Source organism: Uloborus diversus, chromosome 2 (genome assembly GCF_026930045.1).
Source record: "Uloborus diversus isolate 005 chromosome 2, Udiv.v.3.1, whole genome shotgun sequence".
In the NCBI taxonomy this organism is placed as follows: Eukaryota; Metazoa; Arthropoda; class Arachnida; order Araneae; family Uloboridae; genus Uloborus; species Uloborus diversus.
Window position 1 is genome coordinate 120,154,546 of NC_072732.1, and position 15,524 is coordinate 120,170,069.

General features: G+C 30.2%; 1 protein-coding gene across 2 annotated transcripts in view; it reads right to left on the bottom strand.

Annotated features, from left to right (window-relative positions):
• LOC129217286 (protein AATF-like) overlaps nt 1–14,584 on the bottom strand; it is a 38,595-nt gene extending 24,011 nt beyond the window's left edge. The window contains exons 1-6 of one of the 2 annotated variants that reach the window (XM_054851560.1): nt 14,366–14,584; nt 14,108–14,266; nt 12,647–12,755; nt 5,359–5,495; nt 3,782–3,853; nt 1,693–1,830 (exon numbers count right to left, since the gene is read on the bottom strand). In XM_054851560.1, the coding sequence (XP_054707535.1) occupies nt 1,693–1,830; nt 3,782–3,853; nt 5,359–5,495; nt 12,647–12,755; nt 14,108–14,266; nt 14,366–14,447 (697 nt within the window). In that variant the 5' untranslated portion in view covers nt 14,448–14,584. The remainder of the gene's footprint in view (nt 1–1,692; nt 1,831–3,781; nt 3,854–5,358; nt 5,496–12,646; nt 12,756–14,107; nt 14,267–14,365) is intronic. The other variant, XM_054851561.1, reaches the window with a different exon arrangement.
• Nucleotides 14,585–15,524: the final 940 nt, after the last annotated feature.

Genomic DNA, 15,524 nt, shown 5'->3' on the forward strand with positions numbered 1-15,524 from the left:
GCAGTGTGGTACAAAATAATGTCTATTGCACTCAGTTGCATATTTACTATATCTCAAATGTTGCACTTGTGAGGGGTGAAGGAGTTACAAAAATGCACATGATAAATGTTTTACATAGTTTCGTGACAAAGAAAGGGGCCCCCCAAAATGCATTGAGACAGTCCCCCCCCCCCCAAATTGTAAATCTGCCATTGATTTCACCTGTCTGAGGGAAAACATTTATAAAAAACTGAAAAAAGAACCTGAAAATTCCACTATGAAAATGGTCACAAAAGTTTTAAGAATAATTATAGCATTCCAGCAACACATTTTAAAACTTGAAATTTCCTTAAGTAAGTGAATCACTTATTAATATCTGTTAAGTGTTGGAAACATATGATGGTTTAGTTTGGTCAATACACAGAATTTTGTGTTTATTCTTTGTTACATGCATTAATTTGTTTGTTAGTAAATTTATATGGGTAAATAGTGGAAAGAAAATATTTTTAGTTCTCAATACCTGTAAACATAAAAGGAATTTTGAAAAAATCAAAAATTCATCTACAATGAAAAACAAAAGTAAGTCCCTTAAAGTTTTTATTATTTTTTTTAAATTTTAGGTTGGATACTGAATTAAAGGTCTCAAACTAAAATTGTTGGTTCTATTGGGTGGTTCTATTTTGGTGCAAGAGGCTATACTGTGACAAAATAAAAATGGAAAACACTATCTTAATAGTATTAGCATAAGAGAGTAGGAGAATCTGAAAATTGAACATAAGTCACTGTTTTGAAGAGAATATAATAAAAGCAAATAAAATAATGCAGCTAATTTGTAATTAATGTTTTATTAATTTAAATATTTCAAAATTTTTTGAGACTTTTAAAATTTTATGCAGAGCACAGTCTATTTATCCGAACTAATTGGGACCAAATGCTATCTGTAGAATCAAAAATTCAGATAATCCAAGCAATGTGGATGATAGATTTAAAAAAAAAAAATCCTTAAATAAGCAAGCTTGCTATTTAACAATATAAAAGCAATGTTTTCCATGAGAATTACATAGATCTATTTACAAGTCATTAAATCATTTAAAAATAATTTCATACATCATTTTCTGACAAAGAATTTGCCCACAGTCTTTTGTTGCAAACACCTGCAGTGTTTGAATGACGCCCAAATGTTTTATCTTTAACAGTTCAGCTGAGTGGTCTTGAGCCGACTCGCCAAGTACGTCAAGATATTTGTTAGCTTACCACAATTTATTGAACAACCTATGCAGAACATTGAATCTAAATAACAAGTGAATGTTTGGCATGTTTATCGTTACTTACTTGCCACCATAATCAAAAAATATTATTTATGTGGATGTAAAATTGGAAAAAAAAAAAAGTTTGATCCAGATTGCCCTAACAATGTCCACATAAATAAGGTTATATGGTAATTATATAAGATGAAATAAACTTATAACTTTTCGTTTGTAATAAATTTGTTGAATATGGTGAATATTTTTGCCCTTAGACCCCCCTCTTTATAACAATATAATGAGTAGAATGTCATTAATATCCTTGCTATATTTTTTTACACTTTAGTTTTAAGAAACCACAGTCAATTTTGACATACAACTCTAATACATCAGTTATCATTATTGTTTATATTATTAGAAATTGTGTACAGTATAAATTATCTTTGGAGACAAATTTAATATGACATACCTTTGTTTTGATTTTCCATAAAATCTTTTCCTCCTTTACTCTTCAGATTTGTCCATGTGTCAAATTGAGGTAACTTATTAGAAAGAATCAATAACTTCTGTAATTTTATGCGAGATTCACATAGCTTATTCCACAGCTCTAATTGAAAATATATACACATATATAAAAAAATGAGGAAAATAAAATTTTACTTTTATGACAAAGTGAAATAGCTATGATGCTTGAAAGGAAACATGACATGTTTGAAAGAATAGCATGACATTGAAAAAAATACTGAAGTTGCTTATAATATTTAAAATTATAGGAAAGTTCTATTTGTTTATTGATGCGTAAATTAGACACTTTCTATGCCAAGTTTCATATGAGATAGATCTTATATCTGTCTTTGCAGACTTTAGACCAGGGGTGTAAATGGACAGATGGCAACTTGAAGCTACAATCCTCCAGTTCTCTCTCCAGATAAACTTAGTTTAGACAACTCTCACAAATTTGCACAGCTTGGGACTAAGCATTTTGCACATTTTAAGACAGATTTATTTACAAATTTTGTAATGTACCACTGTAACATTATCAGTATCATTTTTAGAAAACTCAAAAATTACATATAAGAGAAAAGCATGCAGTGATTTTATTGGTTTTTAGGACTAAGTCATAAATAACAAAACATTTAAAACAATAATAAAAAATATCGAGCTTATAAAAATTACATTGCATGAGTAGATAGTTAAAATTTAGTGAAACTAATGTATCAAAACTACAAACATTTATGGTTTAACCTTGTTATCACAACACTCTGATATCATGACACTTTAATGTCATATACCTTATTCAAAGCCCTGAATTTATTGCATATGATTTAATGTTAAGCATCTCTGGATTTTTGCATATTGTTTTACTGTGAAACTCCGCTCCATAACACTTTGTGCTGCTTAGATAGGATCGAATTTTTCTTTACAATTGAAATCTTTTCAGTAAAATACTGAAAACATCACGAACACTTTGTAGTAGGAATTTCTGAGAAGCGATAAGAAAAATGCATTATTAGATCATGCATGTCACTTGAATAATGAAGGCCCCGTGTACGCAAGTTCTAAAAGCAACAGACTTTAGCCTTTGACATAAAGGATAACAGAAAGAAATCCAAAGCAAATGGATTTTTAAACTGGTCAAAGGAAGTATCAAGAGAGTCATTGCAAGCTTCTCCCATGGGAGAGAGATAACAGTATCGAGCCCTTTATTAGATTGACAAAACATACACAAAACCTTTAAGTATACAAAAAATTAGCATTCTTTCACGTTGGAATTAGCTGCCAAAAACTCTTGTGACTTAAAAAAATCAACTTTGTAAAAAGTACAATAGTTTAAACTGTTATTCAAAAAGTTAGAAACCTTTTTTGGAAAGTTTTAGTGAAAAACAAAAAAAAAAACTTTTTTCCCCTGTGATTTTAGCCTTGTCCGTCAATAATTCAAATTTTGTTAATTTGAATCTAATAAAAACCACCAAACTATCAATTTATTAAATATGTATTTTTATAAACATATTGTTTAATACATGTTTTTTGACTATTACGGTTATGACGACACTGTAGACAATCCCAAGAGTGACATGATAATGAGGTTGGACTGTGCACAACCTATCTGAAATATTTATAGAAGAGTTATAACAAACAATTAAAATATTTGCTGACAGTTGTATCTCACTGCACTTAACGAATTCATAACAATTTGGGTCTTTTGCTCACAACCCCCCCCCCCCTCAAGATATAAATAGAGATTGATTACAGAGAGATAGAGATATGATAATTCAATCAAGCATGAAAAATGACGATAAAACAGAAATATTAGTTATACAAGGATTTCCCCATATTTCATACATTTTTTACTTTGAAAACTTGTCATTATGTTTATCACGTAATATTTCAAGAATTTTCTATACAATACAAGTACAGCTTGATTGCATTACTAAGCTAATTTATTATAAATACAATTTGTTTTAAAGTTTTTTTTTTTTTTTTTTTTTTTTAAGGTTAATTACAAATAAAATCAATTATCTATCAATTCAATTCTTATATATTTAACACATACAAACCTTGCTGAGATTTGATTGCTTTCCCCTTTTCAATTTCATTTTCTACAGCAATGTTAGAATGAGGATCTTCAACTAACAAGAAGAAAACATCAAGAATGAAATACTATCTGCATCATTTCTTGCTTATTATTTTCATCACACAAGTATTTTATCAAGATAACACTTTGAAGGAGCAAAAATTTTTATTACTACCAAATGCAAAAGCGTTTACATCATAATTGGTTCAATTTCAGTTAGTCTAAATACATTAGAAATGAAAATATAATTTCAGAATTTATTTTTAAAGCAGTTGAAATACTACATTTGTTTTAAAGACCATTAGTAAGATACACATAAACTGCTAAATTTGATGCAATTTTTTGAGGTGATAACTTTTTTTAAGCTTCAACTATCTGTAAAACCTTGAGCTGCTATTTTTATGACACAAAAAACCACCAAATGTGCCACATTTTCTAAAACTCTAGGGCTATGTAGTAGCTGTCAAAGTATACACGTACATAGAGCTCAGAATTTGTTCTTTTACAATGCAGCACAAGCATGCAGGAAGTGATGTCTGTTGTTTTTCATCGTATAACCTTCTTTTTGTGATATTACAACTCTTTAAATTGTATCTTTTTCTTTTTAAATACCAAAACTGCAAATATTTTTATTGCATTGCATCAGTATTTTATTTTTTTGATGATGAATATCACTGAAGGTGGTATAAGCATTTAAGAATTCTCCATTTTCAAGCGTACCGATGACATAACACTCCTCCGTTCATGTTTCATGGCAGGAAGCATTCCCAATCCTTTGAATAATGGAGGGGGGGGGGGTGATATTTTTCGAATCAGCAGGACAACTCAGAGGAGAATCACAGATCTCAGCCAGTCAGTGGAGTCTAACGTAGGAGAGCTTGCAAGTAAAACGGTTTTGTACAGCGGATTCTACCTTTATTGAGTCATGAGTTTGATATTTGAAGCCATACTGTTTTTGTTACGACATACTGTAAGCCAGTGGTGTACATAGGAACCCTGCAACCTCTGCGGCATGGGAGAGCGCAAGAGGTATGAGAGGGTGCACACTCTGAAAAAGTAACACCATGTTAAAATTAAAAAATCAGACATAGGATGCACTTATAAATCTTACTTGCACCAAAGTCTATATGTACTACTACTGCAGGCTATGATAGATCATGGGTTTGGATATGAAAAAATTGGTTTGTGTGGTACAGGATGGGTATATCGATATATGGTCCAGCACTATCGCTCATACAACTGAAAACAGATGGAGGGTTCCAATAACCTTACCTATACCTTAAATAGAGTCACATGATACAGCATACATAGGTCAAGTGATTTGTCAGCTATGTCATGTGACCCACTTATGATAACTCCTCTCAAAAAATCCAACAACGTGCTGTTGAACTAGTAGCACACAAACATATTTTTTAGTTGAACTAATGTAAAAGTAGGTTCAGACTAATATGAACTAACAGTACATTGATACTGCTTTTAACAACAAATAATTAACAATTAAACAAAATAAACTCCTTTGATAGAAAATCCTCAATTACAGCAAAGTAAAAATTTTTATACCTTTCTCATCTGAATCAATTGAATCTTCTTCATTTACACTTTCTTCAGCTAAATCACTTTGCTTCTGATATTTTCCCCTTTGATCTTCTAAGTCTGAATCTTCTACATCTGAATCTTCTATGTCATTTTCATTGTCGCTATATATATATATATATATATATATATATATATATATATATATATATATATATATATATATATATATATATATATATATATATATAATTAAGCAAACATAATTACAAATATTAAACAAATTATAAATAACAAATGATGATAAAAAGGAAAAATGCAAACAGCTATTAAGTAGGAATAGAAAAAGAGTGAATCCAGAGCTCATCATCCGTGGAGGATTCATTAATTATGGTCAAAAGACCAAAATTTTAACTATAAACTAGAAGAGAATGCTTAAGCTCCAGTACATGTAATATAGAGTAACAATGGGCAAACGCACCACTTGATAAGCTAAAAACAATAAACTAGAGCTCAAATCTAAAACTAAAAGCAGGGGGTTTCGCCTCAACTAATTAGGAAAACAAGTTCCGATAATTAGCCTTCCACGGGACAGTACCTGCCAATAACAAAATTGTCTTACCTTGAAATCCGCGTAAACATATCTTGTCCGTTGTTCAGCCTGATAAAAAAGCCTATCCATTCGTCAACAAAACATTAAAAATATAAAAAACATGTCCGGAAATCAGTCCAAAGACGTACCAGGTCGCCTGTTTCGCACATGTAAAACTTATCCACTACGGTGATTCATAAAAAAATGGTTTGTCACGGTTGTATCATACATTTACACAGTTAAACAGTTTCAAAAGAAGCGAAATGTTCATCGAAGGGTATACTTAAGCAGATGTTTTCAACTAGATTTTTAGGGAAGTTATTATGAAAAGTAAGTTTTTGAGTACTGAAATTTCTTGCTTAAATGCAGAAATGGTGTTGCAAATTCTTTTAATTCTGATTGCTTGCGAAACAATAATGCCAATAAAAACCTGTTTACTTAGGCAGGAGGAGAAATCTTGTAACCTGTTAACTGTGAAATTGAATTCACGTCTTTTATCATAGATTGTAGTGGAACAATTTGAGTCAATTTGTATGTTGATATCCAAGAAATTAAAGCTATTATGATTAGAATTGGTCTTTTTGAGCGTTAATGAACTATGATAAATAGTTTTGCTGAGTTCAGAAAAATTAGGAAAATTTATACACAAAAGGTCATCAATGTATCTGCAACAAAGAGGTGTAGAGGAAGGATTGTCAATTAAATATTTTCGTTCATAATATAAAAGAAAAAGGTTGGCTAATGTAGAGCTAAAATTAGCTCCCATTGCTATGCCATTAATTTGAAGAAAACATGAATTACCATTTTTGAAAAAATTATTGAAAATACAAAATTTAAAAAGACCAAGAAAAAACAATTCATTAAAATCAAGGGAATCCTTGACTGAATTAAAAAGTTCTGAAACAGAGGAAAAAAGTTCAACGAGTGGGATATTGGTGAAGAGATTTTCAAAATCAAAAGTTTCTAAGTGGTTTATATCAAGCATATTAAGTAAATTGATGACTTCAACACTATTATTAACAATCCAGAACCAATTCATTTGTTGAAGTTTAAGTTGTTCAAGAATTTTTTTGAGAAATTGTTCAAGCTTTACACTCAGATTTTTTCCCAATGGTGTTGGTGGCAGAGCAAATAAATCGAAATCCAACAGGTGTTTTATGAAATTTTGGAATTGCATATAAGTAAGGTAAGTTAACAGAATCGGGACGTGGCAATTTAAAAAGTTTGTAAGCAGTAGCAAATTTTTTGATGATGGAGGATTCATTAAGTTTGGAGGAAACATAAGTGGTGGTTTTTTCTGGTTCACTTTTCAAAATATTAGCATATAATTTTTTGCAGCAGATAGAGTAATTAGAACTTGCTTTATCAACAACTGTAAAGACAAAAGCTTTTTTAAAATTATTGATGGCATTATTTTCATCAGCAGAAAGATGGAAGTATGAAGATTCAGTGTTAGCAATATCACGTAAACGTGATTTCAGTTCAATTAAAAAGTGGTGTCTATATTCAAGAAATGCATTGAGTGGAACATTAAAATAATAGGAGATTTTTCTTAAAAAATATTCAAGTTCAAATGTAAGCTTATTAAAAGCTTTTAGGAAATTAATACGAAAATTAGGCCGATATTTAGTATCCAAACTAAAAAGTTTAATGAGTTTTTTGTTTTGTAAAAAATTCAAATCACCGGTCAGAATATGACCAAAATCAGAGTTGAAGAAGATGGAATTAGAGAAATTAGCACAATTACAATCAAAATTCAAATATTTATCAAAATTTTTTGCAACTTCTTGATAGTTTAGAATATTTTTTGGGAAAGGAGGATTGAATTTGTAACTGAAGACAATTTGTAGATCCTTGATGGGAAAAAAATCCAAAAGTTTACTGTGTAGTTTAGAAAAGTTTAAATAGTCGAATGATTTTTGTAAAAAACTAAAGGTGCAGTAGTAAGTTTGATGTTGTTGCGTATAACCAACTTTGTAGATCAGAAGATCATAACAAAGAAATTCAAAGTGAGAATTTTTAAAAAGGTAGTTTGGAAGGAAATTTTAAAGTTTTTTTAGAAATTTTTGTTTAAGACCAAAAAGAAATTTCCTAACATATTCAGTGTCATAAGAATGACAAAAAGAATTTTCAAGCTTATTAAGAATTTCAAAGGGCGAAAAAATGCAGAAACAAGGAGGGGATTTTCCTGATCCTCTATTAAAACGAGAAGTACTTGTATTATTTCCAAATCTAAATAAATACAAAGATTTTTAGAAGAGTTATGGTATGCTGTATATAATTTATTATCAAGGGAGGAATTTAACCCATAAGGGAAAATAGATTTGAAACGAAGAATAAAATGAGATTCTAGTGAAAGTCTCTTTTCCAAAGAGTGTTCAAAACCTAGAATTGAAATAGGAATTTTATCAAAACTGAAATTGAAAATGCTGAAGTTCTTTGTCTTCTTTGTTTTTGAACGAAAGTATATCATGTCTTTCGTTGGAAAAGAGACTTTCACTAGAATCTCATTTTATTCTTCGTTTCATATCTATTTTCCCTTATGGTTTAAATTCCTCCCTTGATAATAAATTATATACAGCATACCATAACTCTTCTAAAAATCTTTGTATTTATTCATTGTTTAGATTTGGAAATAATACAAGTACTTCTCGTTTTAATAGAGGATCAGGAAAATCCCCTCCTCGTTTCTGCATTTTTTCGCCCTTTGAAATTCTTAATAAGCTTGAAAATTCTTTTTGTCATTCTTATGACACTGAATATGATAGGAAATTTCTTTTTGGTCTTAAACAAAAATTTCTAAAAAAACTTAAAAATTTCCTTTCAAACTACCTTTTTAAAAATTCTCTCTTTGAATTTCTTTGTTATGATCTTCTGATCTACAAAGTTGGTTATACGCAACAACATCAAACTTACTACTGCACCTTTAGTTTTTTACAAAAATCATTCGACTATTTAAACTTTTCTAAACTACACAGTAAACTTTTGGATTTTTTTCCCATCAAGGATCTACAAATTGTCTTCAGTTACAAATTCAATCCTCCTTTCTCAAAAAATATTCTAAACTATCAAGAAGTTGCAAAAAATTTTGATAAATATTTGAATTTTGATTGTAATTGTGCTAATTTCTCTAATTCCATCTTCTTCAACTCTGATTTTGGTCATATTCTGACCGGTGATTTGAATTTTTTACAAAACAAAAAACTCATTAAACTTTTTAGTTTGGGTACTAAATATCGGCCTAATTTTCGTATTAATTTCCTAAAAGCTTTTAATAAGCTTACATTTGAACTTGAATATTTTTTAAGAAAAATCTCCTATTGTTTTAATGTTCCACTCAATGCATTTCTTGAATATAGACACCACTTTTTAATTGAACTGAAATCACGTTTACGTGATATTGCTAACACTGAATCTTCATACTTCCATCTTTCTGCTGATGAAAATAATGCCATCAATAATTTTAAAAAAGCTTTTGTCTTTACAGTTGTTGATAAAGCAAGTTCTAATTACTCTATCTGCTGCAAAAAATTATATGCTAATATTTTGAAAAATGAACTAGAAAAAACCACCACTTATGTTTCCTCCAAACTTAATGAATCCTTCATCATCAAAAAATTTGCTGCAGCTTACAAACTTTTTAAATTGCCACGTCCCGATTCTGTTAACTTACCTTACTTATATGCAATTCCAAAATTTCATAAAACACATGTTGGATTTCGATTTATTTGCTCTGCCACCAACACCATTGGAAAAAATCTGAGTGTAAAGCTTGAACAATTTCTCAAAAAAATTCTTGAACAACTTAAACTTCAACAAATGAATTGGTTCTGGATTGTTAATAATAGTGTTGAAGTCATCAATTTACTTAATATGCTTGATATAAACCACTTAGAAACTTTTGATTTTGAAAACCTCTTCACCAATATCCCACTCGTTGAACTTTTTTCCTCTGTTTCAGAACTTTTTAATTCAGTCAAGGATTCCCTTGATTTTAATGAATTGTTTTTTCTTGGTCTTTTTAAATTTTGTATTTTCAATAATTTTTTCAAAAATGGTAATTCATGTTTTCTTCAAATTAATGGCATATCAATGGGAGCTAATTTTAGCTCTACATTAGCCAACCTTTTTCTTTTACATTATGAACGAAAATATTTAATTGACAATCCTTCCTCTACACCTCTTTGTTGCAGATACATTGATGACCTTTTGTGTATAAATTTTCCTAATTTTTCTGAACTCTGCAAAACTATTTATCATAGTTCATTAACGCTCAAAAAGACCAATTCTAATCATAATAGCTTTAATTTTTTGGATATCAACATACAAATTGACTCAAATTGTTCCACTACAATCTATGATAAAAGACGTGAATTCAATTTCACAGTTAACAGGTTACAAGATTTCTCCTCCTGCCTAAGTAAACAGGTTTTTATTGGCATTATTGTTTCGCAAGCAATCAGAATTAAAAGAATTTGCAACACCATTTCTGCATTTAAGCAAGAAATTTCAGTACTCAAAAACTTACTTTTTCATAATAACTTCCCTAAAAATCTAGTTGAAAACATCTGCTTAAGTATACCCTTCGATGAACATTTCGCTTCTTTTGAAACTGTTTAACTGTGTAAATGTATGATACAACCGTGACAAACCATTTTTTTATGAATCACCGTAGTGGATAAGTTTTACACGTGCGAAACAGGCGACCTGGTACGTCTTTGGACTGATTTCGGACATGTTTTTTATATTTTTAATGTTTTGTTGACGAATGGATAGGCTTTTTTATCAGGCTGAACAACGGACAAGATATGTTTACGCGGATTTCAAGGTAAGACAATTTTGTTATTGGCAGGTACTGTCCCGTGGAAGGCTAATTATCGGAACTTGTTTTCCTAATTAGTTGAGGCGAAACCCCCTGCTTTTAGTTTTAGATTTGAGCTCTAGTTTATTGTTTTTAGCTTATCAAGTGGTGCGTTTGCCCATTGCTACTCTATATTACATGTACTGGAGCTTAAGCATTCTCTCTCTCTCTCTCTCTCTCTCTATATATATATATATATATATTATATATATATATATATATATATATATATATAAAAGGATATTATGTACACACACAGATTTAATAATTTAAACTTGAAGCGTAAATAAAAAAGTTTGAGCTATCCAAAGTTTGAAAAGAACAAAAAAGTGCTGTTATTGGAGAAAAAGTCACCACTTAACCTTTAAAAATGACCAGCAATTGCATTTTTAACTCTACTTCCTTTTTCTTTTCTGAGCTCCCCCCCCCCCCCCTCTCCAATTGCTCATGTTTCATTATGTATGCACAAATGCTTCAATGCACACTCTTAAAAAAATTTCATTCAATTACTTAAGAGAAAGATACGTATAACAACATTTCAACTTTAATAAAAAAATGAAGAAGGATATGAAATTATGTAACTTTTAAGATAAGACTTTTTGCAGTTTCCAAATCTGCTAGAAAATTCTAAAAATCTTAAATAATTTTCGCAGTTCAGGACAACATTCAAAATCAACAACACTCCGGTTAATACCGGACGTTTTTTGGTCAGGGTCGCGCGGATTGAACCCAAATAGGTTGGATCCAATGTTTTTTTTTTTTTTTTTTTTGAAAAAACTCACAATTTAGCCCAATTTTGGGTTTCTTAAAATTTCTAAGAAATGTTTAATGAAATTAATTAATTTAAATACTTTTACAATTTAAACTTATTATTTATTTGTTCTTCACTATTGACAATGAACAAAAAAAAATGTATTTTGACCTTTAATAGCCTTTATAAATGTATTGTACTTTACTTCTTGTCAAATTTAAATAAACCAGTGCACTTACTTTCTTAACTCTTAATGGCGTAAAAAAAATAAACAAATAAAAAAAAATTTAAATCAACATATTTTGCTTTTTACTTTAACTGATCAAGAAATAATTTAAAATATCTTGACTAAGTCCTGTCAGGTCTGATTTTCTCAAGATTTGTAGATTGTATAGAGAAAACTACACAAGCCAAAAAGCTTTGATATGAATTATTTTCTGCAAGCCAACACATGTCACAAATCTCAAATAAACAAGTTACATTTTTTAGAGATTAAAAGGATTTACAAATGGTCGGACGGAAAACAGAACAGGAATTTTATTATCTTACAGCAAAGTTTCATATTTCTTACTCTGTACAAAGAAATAGAAAAACAGGTAGCATAAATTTTTTTAAAAAATATTGATTAAGCTGGAATTCAGTAAACAGTGATTTAGACAATTTGAGGTTCTACTGTGTTTTCGTAACAAAATGAAATACAAGAAGGTAAAATGCAAAAAAAAAAAAAAAAAATAGAAATTAAAAAAGAACAATAGATTTTACCAGTTGAGTGGTAATCATAGAAACTATAAAATCTGAAACTTCACCATTCTTGGATTTTATCACCTTTTATACTTTTCTTCAGAAAACGCTGAATTTTAACTAGTTTTCCAGCTTTTTTCGCCCTAAGATAATTTCTACGCTTTGTTCATATGCTTATGCTACCATATGCTAGAAATGCTACCTTTTCCCTAAAAAAGACAAAAAAAAAAAAACATCTTTTTTGAGCCCCAAACAATAAAAAAAAAAAAACAAAAGAAAAAAACTGCGCCTATGGTTTTTTTTTTTTAATATTAAAAACGAGGTTTTTGCCAACCCTGTGTATGGTGAGTATCAAAAGTAAAAGTCTTACCGAAAACTTGATTGTTTTCTCATTTGTTCTAAAAAGGTATTGATTCCTTTTTCCGTTTCAGCTTCTGATGAATCTTCAAACATTTCATCATTGTCATCCTCTGGTGCTGCTGTAGAACAACAAAAAAGTAAAATACTAATAATATAAATGTATTACATGTATGAATAGTTAACTGCAACAACTAACCAAGTATAGTTCTATGTCAATGGTTTTCAACCTTCTTAGTTATGCGCACCAGAAGTTTTGTAAAAAACAGTTTGAGGCGACTGTCAGAAATTGCTTGAATTGGTGCTGGCAAAAGATTTCTCTTTTATAACCGCGCCAAGTGTTTGAAAATGATGTCTCAATCTTATATAATTAAAAATGAGCGTATGTATCTATGTATGTATGTTCAAGTTACTTCTCCCGAACAACAGTGAACTGACCATAGAACCAGGTATCAATGAATTCATAATCTTCCCTTCTTCATGTTTGGCTACTTTACATAATCCTCCGATAATAATTAGTGGAGATATCAATTACAAACTAATAATTATGACACTTAGATTTCGACATAAAATCCCTATTTTCCGAAGGCATTCCACCATTCAAAGTATTATTTAGTGCTTCATCTCAACTTTATGTAACAATAATTTTATTTAAATTTGTAGCGTGGAAAAAATCATTAAATGAAAGATCTGTTGCCTTTTTTTTTTCGAATATGAATAAAATTCTGGTTTTTCTTTTGAGGCTTTTCCTAAAATCGGGGGACTTAAAATGTTTCCTTTTTGGATCCTGCTGCAAAATTTTACTGATTTTTTTTCCCCCCGTTCAAGCCTGATTGTTGAAAATGTACCTTGACAAAACTTTTATTTTCGAGGTAGACCCTGCAAAGCCAGGTGACGCAGCTAGATATTTTTTATTTTCCGAGGAGAATCAGGCCTTTTCCGTCACTTGTAGTTGACTTACATTTTTTGGTAGAAACAATGGATAACCTGTAGTATTCAGCAACTCTGAAAAAAATTACAAGATCCAAAAGGATTTAACTCTCAAACCCGAGAAATAATATTTCATGAAAAGTATTCAATGTAAGATAATTCCCCCAAAAATACTTAATTTATTAGTTTTGTGTTAAAATAAAGCATATAATAAACTAATTTATCATAGCATATTTCAAAGGAATTTCCAACTGTAAAAATGCTAGCCCCCTGATATTTACCCCATGTAAATTTTGAAGAAACATTTTTCCCCATGAAGAATGTGTTTATACATGCATGCTAAGGCATATCATATGTGGTAGATCTAACTTGCAATATCTGCTGTTTCTTTATCAGTTTTTAAGATTGAAAAATCGTCTGGGATTGGCACCTACGCTGTTGGATATGGATTCCTAGAACAAAAACGGCTGGGAGAGCGGGATTTTGTCTGAAAACTGGGATGTCTGGCTAGTTACTCATGGGTAAACCAAAAATGCATACTTACATTCTTGAAAAGTACTTTCCAATGTTCTCCTAGATATTTTTCGTCCTGCATATTTTGGATCGACATCTTCTAGCAAAGGAGCAGTTTTTGATCTTAGATGACTGATTTCATACACTGGTTGATTTGCATCAACTTTACTACTAACTTTAGCAACAGTCTCTAAGTAAAAAAGGAAAACAAAAATATAAATTTGTTAATTTGAATGCATAAATTGTGATTTTAGAAAATGAAATACGCGTAATGCGTGTGCTTTAGTACCAGAATTAATGTCATCTTCGGGATCTAGAATTTTGGGTGAAGGATTTGTAAGCGAAGAAATTGCTTCTGAAAATGAGGTCATGGTTAAATCGCATTAAGTTATCGTGCTAGTCAATGCAAAGGAGAGTAAATAGCGACAAAAAGTATATTTTACAAAAGAAGAAAGTAAAAAAATTGAAAGTACATCCTTTTCAACGCACGTTGTTTACATTGGTTGGCGAACGGATAAAATCATAGTTAAGAAAGTGGATCTCTCAGAAAATAAATAAATGAATGAAAATTTAACGAATCATATTTACAGCTATGATTTCAGAAATAAAAGACTCCATTTTAGGAATATTCAGTATCATGTTTGTCATTTTTATGGTCATACAACTGAAAGGACAACCTCTCATTTTACTTTCTTGTTGGCAACATCCATTACATTACATTTGTTTTCGACGTTGCCTTGTCGCCGTGATTTTGATGTTGTAAAGTTAACATAGCTTTTATACAGCAAAATTAGCACATAGTACACATTTGTTCACTTCCTCTGAAACGTAAATAATGGACAAAGCCAAATTAGCTCGAGTATGTATCACTTACTTAGTAAATGAAAGTTATGCATGTAATTTTATGTCTTTCTATCATTTCGTTAAGCCTAAGAGAAAAGTCTAACCACGTGTCTGCTTTGAAGTTTACGCATTTTGAAGCAACTAATCATTGAAATACTCGTAAATAATTAAATTCTTTCTTGTTCAAGTTTCAGGTGGTTACTGTAATGCTCGGAAAACTGTATGAAATTTTTTATCCCTAATTTAATGTTAAATGTAGTCGTCGTTGCTCGATTTCCTTCTGATTTTTTGAAACGTTATCTGCTGTATGCAAATCTTAACAGACTCGAAAAGGAACCTGTGTTTTTGTCGGGTTATGATTAGGTTGCCCGGATGTCCTGAATTTTTCATCGCAAATTATAGTCCTACTTTTGTTGTACCATAATTCAGTCAAAAGCTTTGATGTACTAGAGCATTTCATTACCATTTGATCAAAATTTGCTACCTAATTACATTTTGACGTGTCAATGAACAAGATACTGAGACGCACGAAGAGTCTAAAGTTAAAAAACTAATCATCAGTGTATGATTGGAGTCTGGGAATGATTCTGAAGTTTGCTTTTTAT